The 26,201-nt window shown below is 46.2% G+C and overlaps 1 protein-coding gene across 2 annotated transcripts in view; it reads right to left on the bottom strand.

Moving 5' to 3' along the window:
• The window catches only part of adam9 (ADAM metallopeptidase domain 9), a 33,901-nt gene that overhangs the window by 6,900 nt on the left and 800 nt on the right, over window positions 1–26,201 (bottom strand). For both annotated transcript variants that reach the window (XM_064347442.1, XM_064347443.1), the window contains exons 2-10: window positions 19,552–19,655; window positions 14,736–14,794; window positions 13,281–13,359; window positions 4,642–4,718; window positions 3,032–3,239; window positions 2,825–2,890; window positions 860–931; window positions 264–433; window positions 62–143 (exon numbers count right to left, since the gene is read on the bottom strand). In XM_064347442.1, the coding sequence (XP_064203512.1) occupies window positions 62–143; window positions 264–433; window positions 860–931; window positions 2,825–2,890; window positions 3,032–3,239; window positions 4,642–4,718; window positions 13,281–13,359; window positions 14,736–14,794; window positions 19,552–19,655 (917 nt within the window). The remainder of the gene's footprint in view (window positions 1–61; window positions 144–263; window positions 434–859; window positions 932–2,824; window positions 2,891–3,031; window positions 3,240–4,641; window positions 4,719–13,280; window positions 13,360–14,735; window positions 14,795–19,551; window positions 19,656–26,201) is intronic.

Here is a 26,201-nt window from a genome sequence, read left to right as displayed (position 1 = left end):
ATGCTCACAGTGAGTAACAGTGAGTCTTTCAGACTGTAGGGGGCGACGGTGAGCAGCGTACCGCGTTGATTCCTCCACCGTGACTCCGCGAGCACACCGTGCTGACGAACGCCATCCCCGCAGTGCCCCCGAAACTCTTCTTCCTGCAGAGCGGAGGTGGTACAGTGAGCCGTGGTGTGGGGAAACGGTGGGGATGGTGTGGGGAAGGGGCGTGGCGGTGTGGAGAGTGGGTGGGGCGATGGGGAAAGGGGGTGTGGACTCACAGGATGAGCTGGGCGCTGTCGTGCCTGCGGCGGTGCACCAGGTTCTGCTCCCTCCACTGGACGAAGCGGCCCAGGACCTCCCCCGCGCTGCCGTCCGTGTTGATGGGGTTCACCTGGCTCCAGATCTCCAGCCCCACCAGAACGATGCGGATGTTTAGGGCCACATACATCTGCCATCAAACAGAGGGAGAGCAGTTCACCACACGCACAGCCTCCAAAGATCCACTGCTCAAAATGCACATCTGAACATTCAGTGTACAACAAATCAATACAACACAATCTATATATGATCAACAGAGGCTGTGTTCAATACACATATAACTCTGGGGTGTCCGATCTTATCCAAAAATGGCCAGTGTGGGTGCAGGTTTTTGTTTAACCCAGCACTACATCACCCACGATTCTATTTATCGAGGTCTTGATAAGTCATCCACACCGACCCGTTTCAGATAAGCTTGGACACTTCCACACTAAGGAAATCAGGGCTGACTTGCTTCCTATTGGTAACTTTTTTCAAAAAATGCAGTTTCTATGGCCTCCGGCCCCAAAATCTAGATTGGCGCATCCTCCTTCCTGATCTGTGCAATGGGACTCACGCTGTCGATGTAGTTGGCAAGCTGGACCATCTCTTCCCGCACGGCCGTCTGGTTCCTGTTCATGTAGTTAAACTGGCTCAGAGGAAGGGAGAGAGGACAGCGTTGGCAAGGATCTACAGAGGTCACTTTTCACCAGCTGATGTTGTATAAAGCCAAAATAAACACACTAAAATAAAAAAAGACAGTGTCACATGCTTATTTGGTCATTTCTGCTGAAAAACAGCCATCTATCTGTCAACGTCAGGAGAAAAACATTGCATTGTCGGATATCTAGTTTTTAGATTGCCACCTTTGAGAAACAGACAATAAAATTTGTTATCTGGCAAACTTGCCCTGTGTGACCATAGGAATGTTATCTATGTCTGACCCCCCCCCCCCCCTCCACAAACAGCAAAGGAAGCATCCTTGGGGCAATTAAGTCATGCTAAGGGTTTGTTTTTTTCCCCCCCCTCCCCTTAAAATTCAAAGGGTCCTGAAAACTTACATTGAAAGTTTTATTACTTTATTACTTAAAGAGACACAGGACACTCTGAGACCCAGCATGGCCAAGATAATGCCACACAAAGACCAGAAAATGTCCCTTTGATTTTACGTTTGAATGCAACCTGTGATTCATTTAATTGAAAATATTAATGTCTCTATAGATAATGGTTGTTGTGGCGTGATAGTTGAAACCTACAGTTCTATGGAGACCATTCCAACTTGAAGCGGAAACCAACAGGGTGCGATTGGTTTTGTTACATGGAAAACATTTAGCCTGAAGGGCAAGATTACAGCTGGCGGCTTTAACAATTATTTGTCTACAATTCCACCTCAGTTGTTAGAAGCTTTTAGGGCTGTTCAACAGCTGAGCAACATTACCTTCTAACATATTCATGTTTGGTCTCATTATAAAGACCGTGGGACAATTAATCATTTGATAATAGCATAGCGCTTAGCCCTGCTTCCAACAACATGAGGCCACTTTAATACACAAATCTGCAAGCCTTCACATAAGACAGCCCTTCTCTGACCCCCTTCCCACATCTCACCCATCCTCTCCACTTCTCTCTCAACCACTCCCCCCCCCCCCTCTCTGGCAACACAATAAAATTTGGACCTTAACTCTGGGAGTCTTGAGTTTTTCGGGTGCTTAACTTCAGCCAGCTAACATCTGTTGCAGTGGAGATTTGAGGGTTGATATCTGAGGAATCTAAACCTTTCATCTGGGCCTGTTGTTTTCTTGGTGTTTTGGTGTGTGCAGGGTCTGACATTTTTGTCTTGCAATCTGGCATTTTTACATTTTCATCCCTGACTTTTTGGAAGATTCAGCTGTCATTTGGTTTTTGAACTTTAATCTTGGTTTTCTTGAGATGAACCTGCAAGAAACAAGCTGTGGTTTGGGATTTTCTTTCATTCGTTTCTTTTGTGACTGTAACCTGTCCTTCTCTGTAACATTTCTTATTTAAGGCAGCTGACCTTCATCTTTAGATCAGGCATTGTATATTGTTGTAACTTAATAAATTTCTCAATTTTAATCTGGTTGAGTTCTATATTTTGTTGATCTAACAGGTTGTTCTGCCTATCAAGAAATTTGGCGATTTAATTGCTAATTAATATCTTTAATGATAATTACCGAATTATTAAATCAAATAAATATATTTAATATGTTGGATAAGTTAGAAGTTTTAACTGTTGATGCAGTTGTGTTGGATATTCAGAGACATTAAATGAGGGTGTTAGCCAGGAGAATTGCTGGATTCAGAACATGAAACATTTCACTCAGTCCTCACCGTCCCGACAGCATTTTATACCATTTTATCCCGTAAACCTGCTTGCATTCCACACATTCACCATTAAATTTCCCTTTAATCAACATACATATAAACTAGTAATTTGCTACAGTAGGCCGACTGATAACGGAAAAGGATGTTGTGACTAAATCACAGCAGGACAGCACATAAGCAGTGTGAAAGGCCTACTCACCCTGTCATTATCCACCACCAGTAGCAGCTCCACGTAGTGCGTCTGATGCAGCACAGCCCGTTTCCTCTAGAATAGCAGCAAACACAGACATTACACACAGAGAGGGGAACATCAGGGCTATAGCAACAGTATTATATACAGAGGAACCTCAGGCCTTTAAGAGAGTGTCGGGGGACCTTCAGGGGAGGGTGGAATATGGTCACTCACTCTGAGCAGGTGGCTGACGGGGACCGCCCGTGGGTCGTGGTCGTGGTCGTGGTCGTGGTCTTGGGTGTGGTCCGTCTCCGAGTGGGCCGTCCCGCACTTCAGCGGTTCCGTCCGCACGTCCTCCAGCCGGTACACCAGGTGCTGGAAGCCAGTGGAGGACTCCAGGGGCTCGATCCCAAAACTCCCATTGTCCATGTGGAGGACACCCCTGGAGGTAGCAAGCAGGCTAGTTAAGCACAGTCCCACAATGCAGTTCTAATAAGCGCGTGTTCAATGCCTCAAACAGCTTTGATAACCGATGAGGAATCTAAGCAAGCCCACGCTAAACAGCCTGATGGAAGCTAGCTATCGTAATCACATTGCTTCTTGTTGGCTGACCTGTGGCATTGTCACTGGCCCAAGACGTGCTTGGATAAATGTATCCAACTCAAGGCAGGCAAACGGCCAGGCAACACAGCTCATTAACTGCCGCACATCACCCAACTGCATTACGAAAATACCCCAGATCAAGCCTCTTGGCCGCAGCACAGTTTACTCTCAGAGAAAACTTGCTGACCTGAGTCGAGAGGGGGAAGACATTTCACACAAATGGTACAAAGAACACAACGGGGACTCCCTGTTGAGCAGCAGAACGCATTACATTGAGAGCCATTATCTACTTTCTCTTCTCGTTCAGGAGGACAAAGGAGCGCTCAGTCTATTACATCACCCAGGGGTCGCCGCTACCGCGAAACCCGCGACGCGACGGCGCGAAGAGCGTCCAGGCCCTGAAGAGGGCTTGCAAGCCATAACAACACACTTCATTCCTCAGAGAAATGAGCCTGTGAAGTTTGCGCGCGGGTAACGTGGAGGGTGGTGTGGGGATTTCGGTCCGCTGCTTGCCTTAGCGTGAGCTAAGTTCAGCATGGCGGCTCTAGGTCTAGGCAACACTATTCCAGCACTCCGCCTCCACATTTTCACTAGTAGCCATTAGTGTTACTCTCTCAGTGCTGTCCAACAAATAATGACAATCCACGATGCCCTGAACTCACAGACATGTGGGGAAAGACGCGAGCTGTTTTCAGCGAAGTCCCTTCAAGCCCTTCCAGGTCCAACAATCCACTGCGCTGACTCACACTGTAGAAACGCTTTCGAGCCATCGCCTCGTCTGGAAACAAGGGGGGGAAAGCACAGCTGGCTGTAATTAGATCTAACGACCCCGCGCTGTTACATAAGGTAGACGGGCTGAGGCGATTCGGAGTCGGCGAGTGCAGAGGGAGCTCATCGTCGGCTCTCTCCTTCCGTCGAGCGGGCAGGAGAGGGAAAAACGAAGAGATGAGCAGGAAAATGGACGGGAGTTTCACATTGCTGGCAGCCGAGGTGGAAAAAGCCAGACTTCCCCTTAACCCTGCATGTGACAGTGCTGACTGGAAGGGGGATGATTCGATGGGAGGGGGCCCCTGCAGACTCCGGCAGGGCCACACGTAATGGAGGGAGGTTGTTCTCCCGCTGGACAGTCAGTAATCTTGACCCCCGCCCCCCCACCCCTTAATCCGATCCCCACCCCTTAATCCGACCCCCCTCCCCCCCAGGCCACGTCACAGCAGAACGGGCCGCGTCGATCCCCTTACCTCAGGCCTGCGCAGACGCTGAGGGCCACAGACGAGCCCTCCATGTCCTCCACGTAACCCTGGTAATGGCAGTGATCCTGCCGGAGAGAGCAGAGGGCAAAGGTCACTTTCACAGGCCATACACGGGACGGTGATTGTATCAAGCCAAACAGGACCACGCCGTGACCAGGACCAGATGATGAATTCACTCATCTACACTGGCTTGCAGGGTACAGATAGCCAACCACACAACAGGATGCCTTTTTGCTGGTAAAACATCACTGGCCTGTGGCTTTCACTTCAAGCGTATTTGGAACACTGATCAGGCCCTGTTGCAATGGCAGCATGAGTGTTTGGCAAGAGGAGTTAGCAGACAGGGACAGTGGGTGGTCTGAACTGTTTGGAGTCACAATGGGACCCATAGACGGTGGAGGGGAGAGGCACAGCAGATATAATTTTCCATGTAAAACATTCCTTAAAGAAGGCAGCGTGCTTATATCTCCAAAGGGGGCTGACCAGAGGTGGAGCTAGAGCATGCAAGCTCTCCGCCCCTCTCCCTGTACTACGCTGCCTTGGCCCCTCCCGTCAAAAAACCGGGCAACCTCTAGCGTGCTAGCGACTGCATGACCTAATCGTTTTACCAGTGATGTGTTGCACATGTGAAGTTTCAGCAAACACTGCAGCCCAGAACACAACTATTGAAAAGAACAGCCTGCACACTATTCAGAGGATTGTTGGTGTTTACCTTCTGCAGTAAACCTCACTGCAGATCTCCTGGAGCACAGGGTTAAAAAGCTCTCAGCAAATACATTCCAGGTTAAACATAGGCTATGAATACTGTAATCGGGAAGGAGACAAACAATCTCTGAAATCCTCCCTCTCCACACCAGACAGGATGGAGCTAAGTGTGCGTGTGTGGAGCCGGGCGTACGCACAGAAACGGGCGCGCGCGTGGAGCTGGGCGTGTGCACGGCTGGCACAGAACCAACTCTCCAGCCTGACGCAGGCCGTTACCAGGAACTGGCATCACTGCTGAGGGGCTGGGGCGGGGGAGGGCAAGCCTTTCTACCTTTCTACTCCCACGGCGTACAAAAGAGCAAACGACAGGAGTACAAACCGACCGTTCCGCAGGAGTTTCAAGCGGCTGCTCCTCCCAACCTAATCCCATAACCGGTTAATTAAGAGAAACATTTGCTTGACCGTTTTTAATTAACCTCTGCGTGTCCCGCGGTCAGAAAGGGAAGCTGACATAAGGGGGCAGTGGAGGCTGCGGCACCGTGGGCCTCTGTTCTGAGGGAGAGGGGACACCCTGCCCTCCTCCGAGCGGGGCCGAGCGCACACAGCGCTCACTCTCAGGGGCACCTCAGAGACACGGGGCTCCACTCCAGAGAGGGATCCACAGAGACAGAGCGCCAAAAGGCTGTCTGATAAGCTCTCCTTTTCACCAAACAAGGGGATATCTATGGTGCTCCAGTTCCACACCTCCAGGGAAGGACTGATGCTGTGCCCCTTCACAACGCACGCGGATCCCCAATAAAGATTATTTCGGCGGGAACCAGGGCTGAATTTTTTTCTTTTTCCCACGTATGCTTCTTACGTCAATAGCAGAGAAACCGTAGCGCAATCAAAGCCAGTCTACAGCTGACCCAAAGGAAATCAAACTCCCATATTCGGGAACGTTTTAGTCACGGAGAGAGAGGGGGGGATCCAAGCGTATCCCAGAGGAGTTTTGGCTCGGCGCAGGACCACATATAAGACTTCCTGTTGCGCCGGGCATCGCACTCCCAGTCTATATTCTGAGGAGGAACTTCCTGCTGTCGCCTCCCTGGTGTGTGTTCGTCCACTGCGATTCAGCTGCTTGCCTCTTTAAATCACATCCTCAGCAAACAAACTCGTCTGGAGCCAGCAAAATATAAATAAATAAATACATTTTTTAAAACAGAATAACTTCAGTATTTTGCATTACAGTCATAGCGACTGGTATCAAAACAAAAAGCACCTTTATCACAGTAATTTACATCGACAAAATCTTTGAAGAGCAAAAACTGAAAAATGAGTTCTGTGATCTACATTTCACTAGATGGAAGTAGCGATTAGCACCACATGACACCTAGCCAAATTGAATATATTACTTTCAGTCAAATTTAGCAAAAATGTGAAGAAGTCTTATTTGCCTTAAGTCTTGAGCGTATTTTATCCATCAGTTCACAACCTTAAATCTAGCCAACAGATATTCCTTAAAATTGAGGGGGGGAATTATGGAAGAAAAGATGAAAATTTCCCATTGGTGTGTAAGGTACAGTATGCAAGGTGTTAACAAGTCATGTTCATTCATATGAAAAGGACCTCTTGGTAACTGGCAGGAGAAAAGGACCTCACCTCCCCCACCCCGAGAGATCGAGGCATTGTGTGCTGACTTGAGATGGCGTGTGTGGGGCCCACAATGGCAGATATTCTTCAGGGGGCAGTCGGGAATGACATGAGCCATTGTGGGTCACGGCAGCCCCCCCCCCCTCCCCCCCTCACTCTCTGACAGGTTTGTCTCCCAGATGTGTGGAGCGCTTGTCATTTCTTACTGGCACTCAGAAGCACCCAGCGCATGGTGGGTGGTGAAGACCGAGCAAAAATAGGGAACGTGAGCATACCAACCGAGGTGGGGGGGGGGGGGGTTTGGCCAGAGAGGCCGTCTGGAACACTCATCTCGTCGACAGCCTGAAAAGTCGAGGTGGTGACAAAAGACAGCCGAGGAGTCTGCTTCCAAAGAAAACGTCTGCCTTTAACGTCATGCGATGATGCCATTTAAAAACAAACAAACAAAAAAAAACCTGGGTGAGATTTGCGGCAGTTTGTAGGGCTGCTCACTCAAGTCACGCACGAGTTCTCATCCCCGCCACGGCAATTTCTCAGCCGTGGTCTCTTCTCTATCTCTGCTACCCTCTGCTTTCTACATCAATGAAGAAAAAGGAAAGCAGAGTTTCCTTTACTTCACTGATTCACTGAGCTAAGGAATGTGGTGAACTACTGAGTAATTTAACCCTTCACCACGCTCACTGCTCAAACGCACCACGAGTACGTTGTGGTAAAAACGGAGAAGGATGGGTCACTGTGCAGAGTCTTTGGCTGTTTATGGTTTCTCATTCCTTTGTCCCTGGAACAAACTGAACTCTCACACTTGCAAGATCTGGCTGTGGGTTGTCAGAATGTGGAAAGGATGACTAATAAAGTGTCTTTCCGGGGCAGCCTCGGGAGGTGACAGAGAGGACAAGAAGTTGCAAACAAGCCCTCCCCTCTTTTTAAGAATCCTCTGAAACGTACTATACATACCATAACTATTTCGGGTTTTCCAGTTATGAAAGTTAGAAAATGGGCATATAAAATGCATATTTGCTGAATTTGCCAGAGGAAAACCCCGCAAGTCTTCCACAGCAGAGAGAAGGATAAAATTCCAGTGGAGAGAAAATGAGCACTAGGGCCCGTTGTGTAATGGTGCCCTCTGCAGCAGGCACCACTGTGAGGCCCTGGCACCAGGCAGATCAGGCCCACCAGGAGTCTAAGACCGTGAGCCGCTTCCTTTTCTTCCCTTCCAGACCAACCCTATTATTCAGTTCTGAGACAGGACATGAAGGCAATGTCGTGGTGATGATGTCACGTAAACAGGAAATCCTGTTTAACCCTGTTTAAAGTGGAATATGAGCTTGTGATTCTAGGCATAAGAATTTAATGCTACTCATATTTCCTTCCTTTCTTCCTTGAGAAAGTGTGCGATAAATAAACAATATTGCTCTGGCTTCTGAACCGAGTGCTCAAGTACTTCAGCTTTATTAAATCTCTACGGTAGAACAACTTTGACACATCATGCACCAATGACCCTGAAGAATAGTAATGACTGGGGACTTCAAATGAATTATCAAATATAATTTAAGTTTATGTTATTTTTCAGTCAGCACAAATATAGGCTTTATATCACAAACATACTCTTAGTAAGCAGCACAAACAGCACCACGTTAAGCTGTGAAAAAAACAGCCATATCTGCTTTCGGTGCCGTAACTCCCTGTTTTCCAGCACTTTCCGCCCACAGTGAGCAGAACTACTGAAGGAGCCGGAATGGCCACAGCGTGGCACGCGATAATCCATCCAGCACATATCCCAGGCTCTGATGCAATGGAATATGGAAACTGAATACAAGCTCAAAAACGGGTTCAAGGACAATGGAGACAGTTGGAAAAAATCCTAACTAATGAGGGGTTTTATGCGTTTCACAAAGGGAAGACATCTAAAAATGAAAGTGTATGGGAAAACCAGGAATCCAGTCTGGAAAACCACGCAGCCCTGGAGCACAAGCCATGGGCTTGTGTGCGTGTGTCTATGGTCACACAGGAAGTGGTCAGCAAAGCTGGGGTCACCCTGATTTCACAATTCTAGTGAAGCCTGCTCACCAATTACAGCAGAATGGACACTTTTACAGGGATGACATCAGCATGAACAGTAACACCTCAGCCACCCACCAAAAAACTGACTTCACTGACAGCAATGTGGAAACTGTGAGCTGTTAAAATGTCCAGAGCACAGCACTGATCCTAGCTTCACTTGTCGGCATTCTGCAGGCACGTAGCTTTTATGCAAGTACAAACTGCTGAAAGTAACTGTTCCAAAATCCCACTGCCACCTTGTAACACGGACAAGGGGCACTGCGAGCCTGTGGGAGTAAACTAAACGGAATGACGAATTACACAAGCTGGCATCACTTACTTTCATCTGAACAAACTTTTTATTGATGCTCCCTCCCCCTTTTTCTCCCAACTTGGGAGTGCCAAAACGTGCTTTTCAACAGCGCCGTAGCCTCCGCCGTCGATTCGGGAGAGCGTAGGCGGGAGCGTGCCGCCCTCCTCAGCGCACGATGCCAGTCGCTGCTTCTTTTCACGCCGCACGCCACGCGTTGGGTTTTAGTGCGTACGAGCCGAAGAAACAGGCCTCGCGTGCAGCTCAACAGACGGACTTGTGGGCGCCCGCTCGAATAGCGGGGTTCCCCTGGGGCGTGAAGAGACGCTCTCTCCCAAGTCCACTGAAAGCCCACTGCGGCAGGGCTTGGACTGGGAGAGGGACTGGAGCAACATGGAGCCGAGCCTACTTGCTAAGCGGCAACATGAACCCAGATTCAACCTGATCTGATCAGTTGGAGGTTTACATAATCATGCTTCTCTTCACAGCAAGAGTCTGATAATGCTAGCATCAACTGCTTGTCACCCTGTGGGGCTGCAGGCAACAACACCCACATTGCACATCAAACGGTGAGGCCCTGTTACCCTACAGAAAAGTAGATAGGAAGGAAAATGTGGTCTTGCTCATATATTTCCATCACCAAGACTGATCTGGCTGTTCAATCTGTATAGGCTCTGACGTCCATTTCCTGTTGTTGAGGTTGACTCTTGCGGTAGATAGTGTCTCTAGGCTGTGGTCCCATTGGCTCCTGCGTAACCAAATTCTGGGTCACATTAGCGCTGTTCTCTCACAAATTTGACAGGGCGGGGAGCCAGTGATTCTCAGATAAAGTAGAGAGTATCGAAAGCTCTCTAAAGCTTACATGCTGCGATTAATTGACGATACCATGGTTCCTGTTTTGCATTAAGATTGTCAGGGCAGCCTGGCAACATGCTAATTCCCGAAGAACTGCTGGGAATCTCTGAGCCAGTGACAGGTATTAATGACATGTAAATCTGGGGTTGTGAGGATGAGGTTAAAATTCCAATTCTAACACTGGGAAATAAAAATAAACAACGCTGCAGTTGTTACACATTTGCTTCACAAAGTCATTCCTTTGGGATCACAAGGAAAAAGAGATGGACCGATGAAATAGGTAACATAATGAAAAATCTGTTATTATAGAGTCTCAAGCACTAGGCAAGAGATAGTCAATGATAATCAAACATGTCTTTGTTTACAACTCAGAAGTTAAATGATAACCTTGAACTAATTCTAAAAAATAAATAAAAAATCCATCCATCTGTTCCTAAGTGTTAATTGTCTTCTTGTGCCAAGTCAGTGAGAGGACCTGCTGGGGCTGTGTGGGCACACACACAGTAACACGTCCATCCAGACTGATACCAAAGCGGCCATTTTTATTCATTTGGTGTACTAGCAGTAAGTAAACTCACAGTATAATGCCGGAACTTTTCCAATAGCCTGGTCTCCCACTAGCTCTACAACTTCACTATTATCAAAAAAATATATTAAAAATGTAACTCAAATTCATTTCCAGGAAATTGAAAGGCATGCCTGTGTTCCGGGAATAAGTATTAGTCATGATGATTAGTGTGAGTAGCAGTGAGGGGTGTACTGCCCGGAATATTTTGGCCCTATTTCCATATCTACAGCGTAGCTGCATTACATTCATATTATGACGGGGAAGATTGGCCTGTGGCCACTCAAGTATGGTAAATTGGTAAATGGGTACATTTTACCCCAGTACACTCATCCACACTGGCTGTTTGCACATTTGCTGTTTCCTCTGAGACAAAGCAGTTGTTCCACAATCCCTAAATCTTTACTGGCCACAGCGCAAGCTAGAGTGCGAGAAAGAACAAGACAGAGAGAGAGAGAGAGAGAGAGAGAGAGAGAGAGAGAGAGAGAGAGAGAGAGAGCGAAGGAGAGAGCGAGGGAGAGCGCGAGAGAGAGCGAGAAGGAGAGAGTGACTGAGAGAGAGAGAACATAGTCTACCAAGGGGACGCAGCTGGAAATTTTCTGGTCGACTTGGGACTGGTGAACACAAAACTGAAAAAAGTGGGAGCACACATGCAACTCATTGGTGGACATTACATCATCTACACTACTTTGGCAAAACTCAAAACGCTGAACTGCAAACAAAAGGTTTCAGATGAAACCTATTTCTCATTTCATAAGCTCATTTCTGGTGGATTTACAGTACAGGGTCATACCTATTATTTTAACAGGACATAACATTTAATGTTTTAGTATAATTTTCAATAACTATCTTCATAACCAAATGCAATCTTAGCATGTCAGAAGGATGAAAATCTTACACAGCGTAGGCTATATTTGCAATAGATCTAGAGATATCTGGATATTAAAAAGTGCCTGCAATAACATTCAAAGTACATTCAGTGCAGTTTCTGGAATAACCTCTTCCTCAGAGATTTCTCCTCCAACTCTCAGGTCTATCCCGCTGAGGTACCTAGCAAACAGACAGCCCAGTTTGAGTTCTGGCACCATTTAGTGTTCGGCAGTGAGTCATGCGCCCCGGAGGACTGTGGGAATCGGTGTCCAATCCGCCTTGACAGGAAGCGGACAGGACTCTGCATCAGCGTGATGACGCTGCCGTGCCCGGGACCGCTGCTGAAGCACGTCCATACTGCCCGCGAGCAGTAAAACGTACAGCAGTGAAGTGTACCGGTCAAACACCACCTCCATTCTGCTGCAGCTACAGTCATTCTCCAGAACGACAGTGACAGACGACATATTCGGCATTCCTTTGCAAAGCTGTATTCTGCCCCTGCAGTTATAAAGTCATTCGATTTGATCCGAAGGCAAGAAGAAACAAGAACGAACCCCCTGCCGCTTCCTCTGCCCGACAGAAGCGGATTGGATTACTGCAGGAGCGCTCTGTTCAGACACGCACGTTTCCCGCTCGCGCTCTCCCTCGCTCTGTGTCGACTGACAGATTTACTTTTCTTGTTAATAATACCAACATACCGACTCCCAATGCACACCAGAGAGAAATACCAGAGAGAGAGAGACAGAGATAGAGAGAGAGATAAAGCGAGAGAGGATTTTGAGGTGGATGTTAGTTCTCTGGTCGCTAAAAACAAAGGATAATAGGGGGAAGATCAGCGTGTGATATTAACTTTATGCCAAAGAATGTGCTCTCACCACTGCCGTCCAATGGCAGGATCGTGTTTAGCTCCACATGCCCGGCCCAAACATTCGGGTGGCCTGACCGTACAGGGCAACAAACAGATAGCCTTTTCATGGCTGTTCAGAGCACCTTGCTGTGGATGATTTAACTTCGCTTCGCACAGAACGTGGAATGAGGGGCAGGGTGTAAAACGTGCCAATTTCGAGGGCTACAAACATGACTCACGTACATGGCATGCTCTGGCAGCTGCTTAATTTAGAAAGGAAAAGTCACACTCTGTGATTTTGCTACCTAGTGGTGCCACACTCTACGCCTGTGTGGGGAGGCTTCTGTTTTCAGCTAAACAATCTCCTCACGTCAACAACAACAACACTGGTGTCACCGCTCAAATAGAGAACATCTATTCAAGGAATGTTGGATCAGGAAAATAAATCGCACTGGATTTAGTACCCATATCGTATGACCAGTTAAGTGCTGTTATTTTGATAGACTGTGCCCGTGTAAAAGAGGTCCTGCACGTTCTCTGGGTACTTTCTGCCCCCCAGCCAGGGATCAATTAAGCCCAGCCCCAACCATTTTCACCAAAGGTGAATACTGATCTGAGATCAGCCCCTAGGCAGGCTGGATATTGACCTGAGATTAGTACCAGGGCAGGGTGGATTTTCGGGATCACTGAGATCAGTCTCTGGGCAGGGTGGATACTGATCCGAGATCAGTCCCTGGACCGTAATGTAGCCACACAGCTGAATTCACGCTGGCCACGCTGAATTCCTGCTGTTTGTTTCTTACCTGCACGCGGGGCCTCTCTGTGATCAGAGAGCCGTCCTTCCCGTACGAGTACACAGTGAAGTCATCCGGGAGAAGCAGCCTGCAGGACCAGACAGGGCAGTTAGGTTCAGCTCGAGGAGAGAAACACAGACTGGACCGGGGAATTTTCACAGCCCCCTACAGAAGTATCCCCCCCCCCCCTGAAATCTCCAGAGGGGGTGGGGGGGACACTTATGTTTCAGATAACCCCAGGGCTCGCGTATGTCTGCTGCTCCTCCCCTCCCCACCTCCCCTTCGCTGGACGCCGCAGATGAGCATCTGGTGTTTGTCTCGCGTGCGTCATCCGGAGCCGCGAGTGCAGCGGGCGACCTGGCCGCGCGGGGCGGCGTGATTAATCTGCAGCGGCGCTTTGATCTGCCCGCCCAGCTGCGAGAAGCGAGCGCTCTCCGCAGACACGCGGAAAAAAGCGGCCGACTGACTCACCCGCAGAACGCCGCGGCTCTGTTTCACACAGGGCCCACATGAGGCCCACAGCCACGGGGACGCAACTGAGGACGGGCTCCTTTACCATTAACCACTAACCGCCCACTTCACCCCAACCCCCTCCCAAACACTGACAGACATACTGTACATTATGTTTTCGTGGAAGAAAAGCCAAGCGAGGACAGAAAAGAAACTGGTGTGCTCCATTTAATTGCATTAAAAAAACATGCCTCTCTGGGCTAATGGACTCCAGACTCAGGGGCCCAGGCAGCACCCCATCCATCTGCCCACTGGCCCCGCCCCGAGGCCTCATCTGGGAGGACTGCGCTCCTGACATCACTAACTGCCATCTCTTTCTGCTGGGAGGACTGCGCTGTGACATCACTAACTGCCATCTCCTTCTGCTGGGAGGACTGCGCTGTAACATCACTAACTGCTATATCCTCCTGCTGGGAGGACTGCGCTGTAACATCACTAACTGCTATATCCTCCTGCTGGGAGGACTGCGCTGTGACATCACTAACTGCCATCTCCTTCTGCTGGGAGGACTGCACTGTGACATCACTAACTGCCATCTCCTTCAGCTGGGAGGACTGCGCTGTGACATCACTAACTGCCATCTCCTTCTGCTAGGAGGACTGCGCTGTGACATCACTAACTTCCAACTCCTTCTCAACTCCATCTTCTAAATTACCTGCAGGCACTTCTCAGGCAGCTATTATTCAGTCACACGAGTGAGTGATGTAATGCGCTCCCGCAGAGCACAAGCTATCACTTGTAATAAAACTGCTTTTCCCCTTGGCAGTGGATTTTTACACAATGCGATTGTAGTGGTTCCTGCAGGCGCATGCTGTCAGCTTTGCCATCAATCGTGAGCCTCCTCTTTATGTACTGCGTGACAAGTGCTTCATAAAAATAAATTCAGGTATAAAGTTGAGTAATATTGCTGCTGTCTGAGAGAAGGGGGGGAACAGATTTGCAGAAAGTACTCACTCGTTTTTCTCCAGGACGATCACGTGGTCCTTCCCCTGGGCATGGATGACATAGGAGACCTTCAAACAGAAACGGACAAGCATTCATTACGCTGCTGGTCTTCGTAAGCGACGTTTAAACAATGGCTGCTGCAGGCCTAGCCCAAGGTGTCCGTTTAGAGAACGTTTAGCTGCCTGCGGCCTGAGCCTACGCTAGTGGTGCGTCCATCGCCGCGGGAACACTCGCGCGCGTGTCGGTGGGCGTGGCCTGCCTGCCGGCCTGCCTGCCTGCGACACCATCGCTGTAAATACACTCGCCCCACAGCCCCTGAGCCCCCAGCAGGCTATTGAACACAAACCCAGGCCCCTCCACGCCTCTGGAGACCAAGTTCAAAGGGCGCCGATGGACCGTTCCGTGCAGCTGCCCGGCGTCTGCAGAGCAGCTGTCACCCCCACCCCCCACACTAACGAACCGCCGACTAAACACGGGCCGGGGCCCGCGCCGAGCGGGCCTCTGACCCTCCCTGAGCCGTGCGCCGGGAAGGAGGACGGGGCTGACATAACTGCGGCACTGGGGGGAAGGGGGGTAGGGGGTGCGCTGCAGCTGTGCGGGGCAGAGCAGCTGGATGAGGGGCCTCCCTGAGGGGGAGCCGGCAGGAGAACCGGCGCTGTGGAGGTGACGCGTTCGTACGGCCCTGCGGTCTGGAGCAGTGCCAGCGTCAGCTACGTGAGTTAGCCCTGCAAGCCAAAGCGTGACTGGCCTCAGCCCCACTCAAGAGAGTTTTGGTCAGCATGGTGCTTCCAGGGACTCCTCTGGTCAACCTGGTCCTGCAGCCTGCCTGTCTCAGCTGTGTCTGCACAGCTCAGCCAACTGCAGAATGAAAAGAAGCAGCCCACAAGAGCATCTGACGGTTGTACCTGCAATGCAAAAACCTAAAAAAAGTCAATCTAAACAAGTATTTTAGTCTTATCTTAGTCATATTTTGCTAAATAAGACTGCCAATGAGGTGAGACTTATTTCAAGATTTGCCAATGGGGCAAGTCAATTTCACTTGATAAGAAAAAAGACACTTAAAACAAGCTAATATTTACTACATGAGAGAAATAAAAGTAAGATTTTAAGTCTCATTACAAGACTAAAACACTTGTTAAGGCAGCCTTTTTTGCAGTGTGCTTGCATTCTACTCGGATGACAGATGTTTCTGAATAGGGTGGGCTTACAAATACACTGGCTATTAGGAACTGAGAGAAGAGCAGAACTGGATGAGAGCAGGACAAGAGATGTCCGAGACCAGGAAGCACCTCCTGCCAAATCTGCCCTGTGCCAGCAGCACTGCCCCAGTAGAGGAGGGGAGGGGCGGCATTAAGGTCATGCCAGGACACAAGCGGCACTGGCGATGCCAACGGTTTCCGCTGCCCTGCGTTCTTCCTCACCCCCATCATCTTCCTCATGCCATCCACTCATTGACTCACCTCATACACCTCATGCACTCACAGACAGTCCACAGAGACCACAGATTCATCTACTGAACCCACACAAAATCCATTGTGCTTACAGTACCCATCTACTGTACTTAATGCAACAGGAGTCTAAAATATAACAAAATATCTCTGGCTTTATCTACACTATAAGGGAGCCCTCAAAAGGACTGTGGAATTAAGCATGACAAAAAAAATTCAGGGGCTAGTTGGTCAGTCAGTTGCTCGTATGTGTAGGGATGTGACACAAAGTATGTGATTTCATACAAAAGGAACACTATCCCCTATAACACTTATAATGGAGATAAATAGGCCTATTTATCCAGTTTAGGTCAAGAATGACAAGTCCTGAAGAGGACTGAAGATGGACAATCTCAACCACAGAGACTGCAGTATAAACACTGGAGAAGGGTCAACACAGCCAAAGATCATGCTGATTAAAACATGAAATAAAACAGCTCTGTGCTGGAAAAATAGAGATTGCGAAATTATAAAGGCTCAATTCTAGTATAAAGCTAGCCATTAATATTTTGTCAAAAGGCAGGTTTCAGAGAACAGCTGACTTGTGAAGCCAGGGGATCAGGGTCAGACACCAACAAACACAGGACACAAAAGATTATCCTTGGGATTTTGGGTTGCAATAATGTTTGTTAGGTCTTATTGGACGTTTAAGCTATTTATTTCCACTCATGAAATATGAAGAATAACTTCACTGTGTTCATTTTGCCTAGAAAACTCCCCAACATACTGCTCTTCAGATCCCCAACCGCAACGAAAACAAACACGAGTGGGACGCAAACAAAATAATTAACAGTATAAATGTACAACTGTAAGCTGTTTTCATGAAAGCTAAACGAAAACACACTCATAAACACACACTGAAAGCTGATCTGTACACAACACATTTCCTCCAAATTGTGTTGCAGCACTGAGCGAAGTCCGATCAATACAAGCCGGCTGTGAGGTGGAGCAAACCGAACCGCTCTCGTTAGCGTTAGCTTCTGCGGGTATGCGTGGAGCCAAACACACGGCAGCCCTTATTAGCTTCCCCCGCGTGAACTGGGTACCTGTTTCTGACAGATGGTCCCCGTGGCGATTCTGGAACTTAACTGCAAAAGGAGGTGTTTTTGAGTCGGCGGCGAGGACGAATGATCCAGAGGCCAGTGCGGTCCGTGCCAAAAAAAGCTACGTATCACTTTCTTCCGCTTTCCCGTGAATTAGAGTTACAGTGCAGTCTGTACGTATTTGGACAGTGACGCAATTTTAGTTGTTTCAGCTCTGTTCTCCAGCACATTGGATTTGAAATGTAACAATGGATAAGAGGTTAAAGTACAGACTGTACAGCTGTACAGACTGTGTAGCCTTAATTTGATGTATTCACATCCATACCGGGTGATTTTTGTAGGACATACAGCCCTTTTTATACAAAGTCCCTCCATTTTTGGGGATTATTATCCAGCTACTTTGAAAAGTAATTGGACAATTGGTTTCTTGGCCAGCTGTGTGTTGTGGCATTATTCATTCATGCACAAAAAAGCTAACAAAACCTCTAGTTGATTCTACGTGTGGAACTAGCCTGTTGCTGTTCAAAGTCAAAACATACAGTTTAGTACTGCACATACATACACAGTAGTCAAGAAGAAAGAACACACTGTGAGCTCAGCAATAGCAAACACCCTGATAGACCACGGAAGTAGTGAATGACTGAGGAATACTTTCCAATATGAGAAAAAAAACCCTTTCCAACACTCTCCATGATGTACACACTGATTTATCAAAAACTGGAATACAGAGCCAAAACAAAAAAAATTGTGACACTGTCCAAATACTTATGGAATGTGCTATATGTGTACTTGGGGTGAGGGTGGGGGTTGTGGTGTTGCAGCCCTGGCAGTCCCCCTGGCACACCCTGCACCTCTATCGGTTACACTGATCCAGGCACTACAAGCTCCAGTGGCGCACATTCCCTGAGTAAACAGCAACATTCCTGCTGCCAACCAGGAGAAATCCCCCTTCTCAGTCAGCGCCAGCTAATTTCTCTCTGATCAAACAGCCATGTCATGATCTGAAGGTCAAGTACGAGCTACCTTTCTCTATACCCCCCCCCCCCCCCCCACCCCACCCCCTTGCGTACATGTTTGAGCAACGAGCGTGTTGGAACCAGCCAGATAGACACACAGCGTTCTTAATCCGTGCCCAGCAGGGGAGAATGCTGGCCCATTCACCCACAACCCTGAACTGAACCCCAGAGCTGGAACTCCACTGAGCAGAGCCTGCAACGCACTTGGCTCCACCACACATAGCTGTCATAAGCGCTGAACGTGCTCTTAAAACTTTCCAAAGCAAATGGAGACGTCAGATTTCACTGGCGAGGGGTGGGTCGGGATGGGGGGGCTTTCTTCCTACCTTGAAAAACGCGGGCCTAAACAGTATCTGTCAGTTTGAGGAAGTGCTTCCCGTTGCCGAGCTGACTTTAACCGGGCAAAGCCCCAGCTGAAGAGGATGTTACTACGGATTAGATAACCCTGGTGCTGGTAATACTTCCTGCTGGATTTTTTTTTTGTTGCCATCACAGCTACGGGAAAGCACAGTGCCCAGTCCAGGGACCGCCGCCAGCAGGAAGCCCATAATCAGCAAAGACCAGAAGAAAAACAAACCACAGGGCTGCCCCAGGAGGTCAGCAGTACCCTGCTCTGGGAGTAAGCCATCTTAATGGCTGTTCCAAACCCTAGGGCATACAGGTGAAAGTCTATATGCACTTAAAATGCATGCGTACTGTTAAGCTACACAATGAACATGCGATGACCATTATTGAAAGAACACTCCATATTAAACTCAACAGCCATTGCACTTGAAACTTTTCCATCATGCATAAGACAACCGATTTAAGGGAAAAATTGCAACTAAACACTTATAAATATCCTTAATGAAAATATTGGAATAATAAATACCCAGAATGAAAACAACTGCAATACATTTTATAGCATAAAAGAACGATCACGACTACCTTATGTGATTGTATGACAATGTTCAACAGCAGTGTCCATTCAAATTAAATGTAATAGCTAGGTATTGAATGTCAATCGGGCAGGCATGACAGAAGGTTCGCTTTTTCAAAGCAAGCACATCTGATGGATAATTACTTTGAATACCTGTGAAGGGTAGCAAACGATGATGCTGTAGAGTGTTCAAATGTCATTGTTTCTGTCCCAAAATGAGTGAACCACAGAACACTGCCCAACAATGCATGAGGTGTACAGTGGGTGTAGTGTCGGGCGTAGGAATAATAGTGTGATCTAGAACACATCTCTGGAGCAGGCGTTGGAAAGGTGTGCTGTAGGTTTGCTCTGTGGCCGTACCGTGCTTGAGGTCACACCATCCAGGTCTCTCCTCTGCTTTCCTATCCGCCTGGGCACGGTCACTTCATACGCGGACAGCTGGGAGGTCTGTTGTGAGACTGAGCCTGAGGGTTCAATTAGAGAAACAGAGAGAGAAGCTGAGTGCGCTAAACCACCCTAAAGCTTTCTAATGAACAGCAAACAACTCGTAATAGTAAATTCACCAACCCGGTCAATTCTAAACAATAAAAGGTCACGTCTCATCTCTACTATACTAAATTTCCCACTTATTTTACAGTACAATGATCGCTTTTCATTAAATCTGAAGCACCAGCAACTCTGCAAAGTGAAATCCATTTATTTGTGTTAAGTGCAGTGCTTCTTATTGTACTGAGCAGCGTTTTGGCTGTGCTCTACTGCGGGACCTGACAGAACCGGCTCCTCCCCGTCCCCCCTCCCGCGTGATTCGTCAGCAGGTCGGACCACTGTCGCAGAGCCCCTATCCGGGGGTGAGAGGGCAGGGGAAAAGAGTGGGGGGAGCACGACGCGGGACACATCCCTCCGCAGGAGCCCAGAATAACCCATGCGGCAGTGGCAGCTCAGCCTGGCCCCAGCTTTCTCATAGCTGGACGGCAGCCAGAACCAGGCTCATCCTGCTCTGCCAAAAAACTGTGGTCACAGTGGACATCCAGGCCCCTGGTGTGCGAATGACCGTCCTTTCCACAAGTGTTATATTAAAAACTGCGTAAAAAAAAAAAAAAAAATAGGATCCCTGTTTTGGCACGTAGCTGGATGTTTTTGTTCTCCTTATCGAAGTCAGCAAACTTGTGACTGAATTTTTTCCCCCCCTGGAACAGCAGTGTACTGTTTGTTTGTACTGCACCTTGCTGTACAGAAAAATGTCTGGATGGATGGACTTGATAATTAATCTAAATAAATTCAATGCAGTGGAAAACTTTCAAATGTGAAAAAAACTCTTTCCAACACTCTCCATGATGTACACACTGAGCAGTCTAATACAGGTACATTCCATTCCATTGCTGCTTGGGAACACCCAATGCTATTTACTGTGAAAAACTTCAACTGCTAGTAGGCTAAATCTAGAAATCATGCCATAAGCCAAACAACATCCTGGTTTTCTGTGTAGTCTCATAGATTCTTGAGGAGCCATTACTGTTTTTCAACATTCTGTTCATACCCAGTTTTACACAACAAATTTTTTTTATCTTACTTTTGAACCAGCGTTAACAGGCTGAACTCAAAATCCCAGACAAATGTGACAAATCGCTAATCTGCCAAAAATTAAAACCATGACGATACATGGACAAAACATACAGCAAAAGCCTATTTTCACAGAAACGCTACAAAGATCACAATTCTCGAAACTTTCTTTTGGTGAAACACAAATACGATTTCTGCTCAGGTCTTGATATTTTTATGCAAATGTTTGCTTTAGCTAAGTTAAAAATAGCCCACTTGGCATTAAAAAGCCAACGCTGCCAATGCAGATAAGGAACATAATTTGCATATGAATGAGCTTTTATGGCCAACTAAAAGGGCTTCCATGCTACACCCTTGGGTCCATTTCAGTGACGTTATTTTACTAATGTCATTTCAACACCAGCTACAGGTGACAGGTGTCACATGACACAAATCAATCTGAAGGTATCTAACTAGTGTTGGAGTTTACTTTCACAGAATATCATGTAGGCTATCTGGCCCTGCATCTCCAGGCTACTGTCAGGCATTAGTTCACTTGAAGAAGCAGCTAGCCCTCCTGTTGAAATATATTCATCACAAACTAGCTGCCAAAATTCTGGAGCGGTCAAGGATGTAATTAATATCTACATATTATTGAATGAGACGTCTTCAAATTTTGAAGCAGCAAACATAAATATGGCTTGAGTACAGGCCTAGTCATGTAGGCTTTTGTGTGGGAAAACCCTGAACTCCAGAGTCTCAGAGGAGGCTACTTAAATAAAGAATTTGGTTTGGCTGAAGACTTGTAGGGGAAATGCTTTCTGCTTTTATATTCCGTCTATATTACGAGGAAATGTATAGATGTCAGTATTAAAACAAGAAACATACATTTTATCAGAGTTGATATTAGGCTAACTGTAGGAACTTACTTCACCCACATTTGGATAAATATTTCCTTTACTATACCAGGAGGCTGGAAAAAAGACAATATAAAGGCTATGCTTACTGAATGTGAGTATGTATAAATGTACCCTATTGGTAGCCTCAGAATGAATCTTCAAAATCAATTTTAAAAAATCAATCCTTTGTTTAGGAAAAGATGACTCAAGGGTAATTCTTTGTCTTGGTTGCTTTGGTCTCACAAACACAGTGGTGCCTATCACTACAACAGGATTCATTACAGAAGTATAGGTATACTTCTGTAACATACGCAGCGATATAGCTTTAAGATACAGTGCTACAGTGCTATATATATGTAACACAAAGCAATGCATTGATATGGGTACTTGGAAATTCTGAAGGGATATAGGATTGTGTCAGGCAGCCTTTTTGTCAATATGTTGCCAACAAAAGAATGATCTTTGTTTTGTCCTCTGGCTGCAAAAAGGCAAAACAAAGATCATTCTTCTGTTGGCAACATATTGACAAAACAGCTGCCTGATACAACCCTATAATAAGTAATTGAGCGCTTACAACAGCATGGGTATCTGTTTCTAACATAATATAACTGTACACTGGAAAGTTTAAAATTGCTTAACAACTTATGTACAAAGAAAATTGCCCCCAAATGCTGTTCAATACCATGTATCTTAAATAGTATTAGCCTTTCAGAAGGCTCAAGTATACAGAAGCAGCATCAAAGCACTATGCCGGGTATTATAATTTGTATTCCAATTAAATGTTTGTTTTTTTCCCCCCTGTAACTGTTTGTTGAACTGAAGCACTGTAGGAAGACAAAGCAGACCAGCATTATGCACTGATTTACAGAGATTCTGAAGGCTCATGACAGATATTATAGGAGTTAACTTCTGCTTCCTGACTAAGACTTGAAAATCACACAACAAACCATAAATGCCAAAGAAGCTTGCCGTGGCCAGAGCAGCAATGCTAATCCTATTCATAACAGATACTTACACTGGGTTCACAGACACAAAAACTACAGATTATAAAAGCGTATATTTTTTGCTGCGAGCATCTCATAACCCTTGCAGCAGGCTAATCAAGACCTGGCACACATTTAAACAACATGAAATACACCTATTCTACCGCCAATCAGTTCGTACGGAGCTCTTCGAAATGACCGTATAGCAGATATGCCAAAATAGGAAACCTGAGGACTAAACTGAAGCACGTAACAGCATTCCATAGCCATCAAAATTATTAACAACCCTGCACTGAAACGTGCTGAAAAAATCCCAGTACCGTACTCCAAGTAGAGCAGTGAATCATTTTGGAAAACATTACCCATTGAACACTGTAAAGTTAGACTGCATTCCTTGGTTTTTGGATTAAAGCTGTCTGGGAAGTTCAAGCCACTTGAATTTGCCACTGTAATAAAGGCAGAACATTCTTAACAGCAATTGGGTGTGGCGTATGTGTAAGAATAAACAGAAAACATTTCACGAAGAAAACACTCCATTCACCCCATCTAAGCTTGTCGCAAGGTCTAAAGTGCAACAAGCCTCGTCTTGAATGCCCTCTTTGAATGTGATCCCTGGTATGTCATTCTATACATTAACAAGTTTATGTGAACACCTCACTAGTATCAGTGCAAACCGGACCTTTAACTTATTTCCCAAAATTCCCCTAGTTATGACTTAGACCAATCTGCTGAATGTGTACAATGTAGGCTATTACTTTTGCTTCCTCCTGTGATTAGCTCTATCCTTTTGAATCATTTTATACCCTAGTATAATGACCACATCCTAATACACTGCATTCAACCACATCTCTATGCTGCCCATGATGTCACAACCCCTGGTAATCACGAGTTCTTGTTCCCTTTTTTTAATACTGCTAGCATTTATACAGTTCTACACACTAGTATTACATTTTTCTTCTTCCCTGACTCCACTCTAAGTTTCACCAAACCACCACCAACCAAATTTTACACAGACGTGTTCTGCACTTTTCCCTCAGAGAAATTGCTGGCAGACTTTGTTACCTAAGCACCATGCCTTTACTACCCTTACTTTCCTGCCCACAAAGTGTTAAGTGTGTGACTCATTCTGATTACAATAGGTCTTACCTGCTCAGTACCCAATGCACTATAATACCCAATAATCCCTCTTTCCTATTACAGGTCTGCAGCCATGTTAAATCTCCATATGGATCTTGTTTTCCTCAGAAAGCACATATCAGCAGAATTCCAGAGAAGATCACTGTGGATATTCTGCTCTCCCAATTCGTTGCTCAGCCAACAAATCTGTCCTGCAGAGCCTCACATTTATCATTAGATTCAACACAGACAAATGGACACTGAATCCACCCCCACTCTGAGCAAGAGCCCATTCATGCTCCCATTATTATGTCCGACCGGAACACCAGGTGCTAGACTCCATTTTGTTTGTGCACACTCTGAGGCTTACACCAATAAACCAGTCCATCAACATCACAAACTCCCTTTGCTTGGAAGATGTGGCCTCCTGGATGCCCTGGGACTCGTTAATCTGGCTTTCACCACCACAGCCAAGATTCCCATCCAGCACAGATTGGAATCAGTGGAACACGAGCGATAGACCCCTGGAGCCAAAAGATAACTAACACCCTTAACTTATGACTGGAGTTTATTCAAGCAGTCCACTTATGCTAAAATTTTATAATGAGAACTGTTGTATTAATGTATGCCACAGGGGTCACTCGGACACTCTGCTAACTTTGTGTACGGGTAGCCTACACAACCATGGAGGCGGGAGTCATTTCCCAAATACTAAAAATTGATGGGATTACAAGGTAAAACATAAGCAAACCAGAGAAAATGAGTTCTCACTGCACACTGGCTTGCAGTTTAGTGGCCTTTAATAAATGAGTATAGAGGGAGGAGAGGGCCAGCAGCTGTGCTCATTGTGTACTATCACATTTGTGTTCTTTGTAGGGTGGTTTCTTTGTTCATAGCTATGTCAGGGAAGGTGACAGCCAATGCTGTGTCACTCCAACTGCTATGGTAACAAATTTACCCTGTATTCGATACCAGTTTTACAAGTGGTACAATTTCTCCTGAATACAAGTAACCATAATCACACAGAACCACTTATTTTTGTAATAAAGAGATCAAAAGTCTTTTGAGGCAGAAAATATTTGTAAAAAGAAAATAATTATAATATTAATAATTATAGGACTCTTTTCAGGGTTATCATATGTAAATGGAAATGGATACAAAGGGATATGGAAAGGATACCTGTTAAATAAGAGTTTCAGCACAAAACTATTCTATACATTGTGTAAAACCTTTGCATCCTTAACACTAATCAAACTATTTTGAGACCCATATTCAAAAGATCATTTAAATCTTAATAATGAATTATTTTGAAGAAAGAGATTTTGTGCATCTTTTGAATATATGCTTGAAAAAAATACTGAAGTGGGGGCTGGATGTACTACAATGTATTTCTATGGTAACAGAAAAACCTACAGGTGATGACAGAAGCAGACGGATTTTTTCCAGTACGGTATCAACAGATAGATACAGTAGGTCGATTGTAAGTGCAAGTAGGTGTTCTTTTTTACGTTATACTCTAAATGCACCGTTTACTGTCTACAATCAGGTAGCAAAAGCATACAGACAGACAATATTCTGAAAATCGTCACTGGGGTAGGACAACACCTGAAAAAGCTTTTAAACCTTCTTAGGTTGTTTGGTGGATAAGCAACAGACTTATACGTTACATAAGATTGTTTAGTTGTAACTAACGTTAACGGACAACAGGTAAAATATTTAAGAAGCATAATCTATAAGAAAATAATTCGTAATAACCATAAAAAGGTCACGTCAACCGAAGCCTTACATCTCGATTAATGTTTATATGCAAGTGGTGTGCACTGTGCAGAAGCCCCTTCAACCACTGAAAAACCATGTTTCTCTGTTTCTTGACAGACGCACTGGTGCGGCGGGTTTTCTACATTTAATAACTTACACCCTAAAATCTTACTGAATTAGACAAGCCGCGTACCTCCAAGTCCTCAAACCACCTTTAGTACCTACGATTTGCAAACACGTCTGTCGGGACCCCACCCCATAATTTTAAATAATTGGCAGGTCACCACAGGTTACCTACAACAGAAATTAGTCAATGATCAGCCACTAATGCAGCAAAAAGACATACATACAAAACTCACAGAACATTCAATCCAACTGTTAGACTAGATGACACAGTTCCGAAAATGGATATTTAACTAGTAAGCTAACTTAGCTAACGTTACCCGAACAAGTTTGCTCTTCCTGTACAAGTTCCGTTTAAAACGTTTAATCTCGATACTATTGCTATTGGCGGTCAATGGCTACATCTAACTTCATAGTTAGTGTCTTCTAACGAATGAATGTTAGCTAAAGTCGCAGAGTAGCCTTGGTCAATCACCATAACGACGTAAACATAATTTGTGCCATATAGCTACTGATTAGCTAAAGTTAGCAAAGGTTTGACATATAGCTACGACGCTAGCTAATACATTAGCGAGAATACCTCCAGAATATC

Source organism: Anguilla rostrata, chromosome 8 (assembly GCF_018555375.3).
Source record: "Anguilla rostrata isolate EN2019 chromosome 8, ASM1855537v3, whole genome shotgun sequence".
Taxonomy (NCBI): Eukaryota; Metazoa; Chordata; class Actinopteri; order Anguilliformes; family Anguillidae; genus Anguilla; species Anguilla rostrata.
The sequence above is the reverse complement of the archived record's forward strand: the minus strand, read 5'-3'. Positions and strand labels throughout refer to the sequence as shown.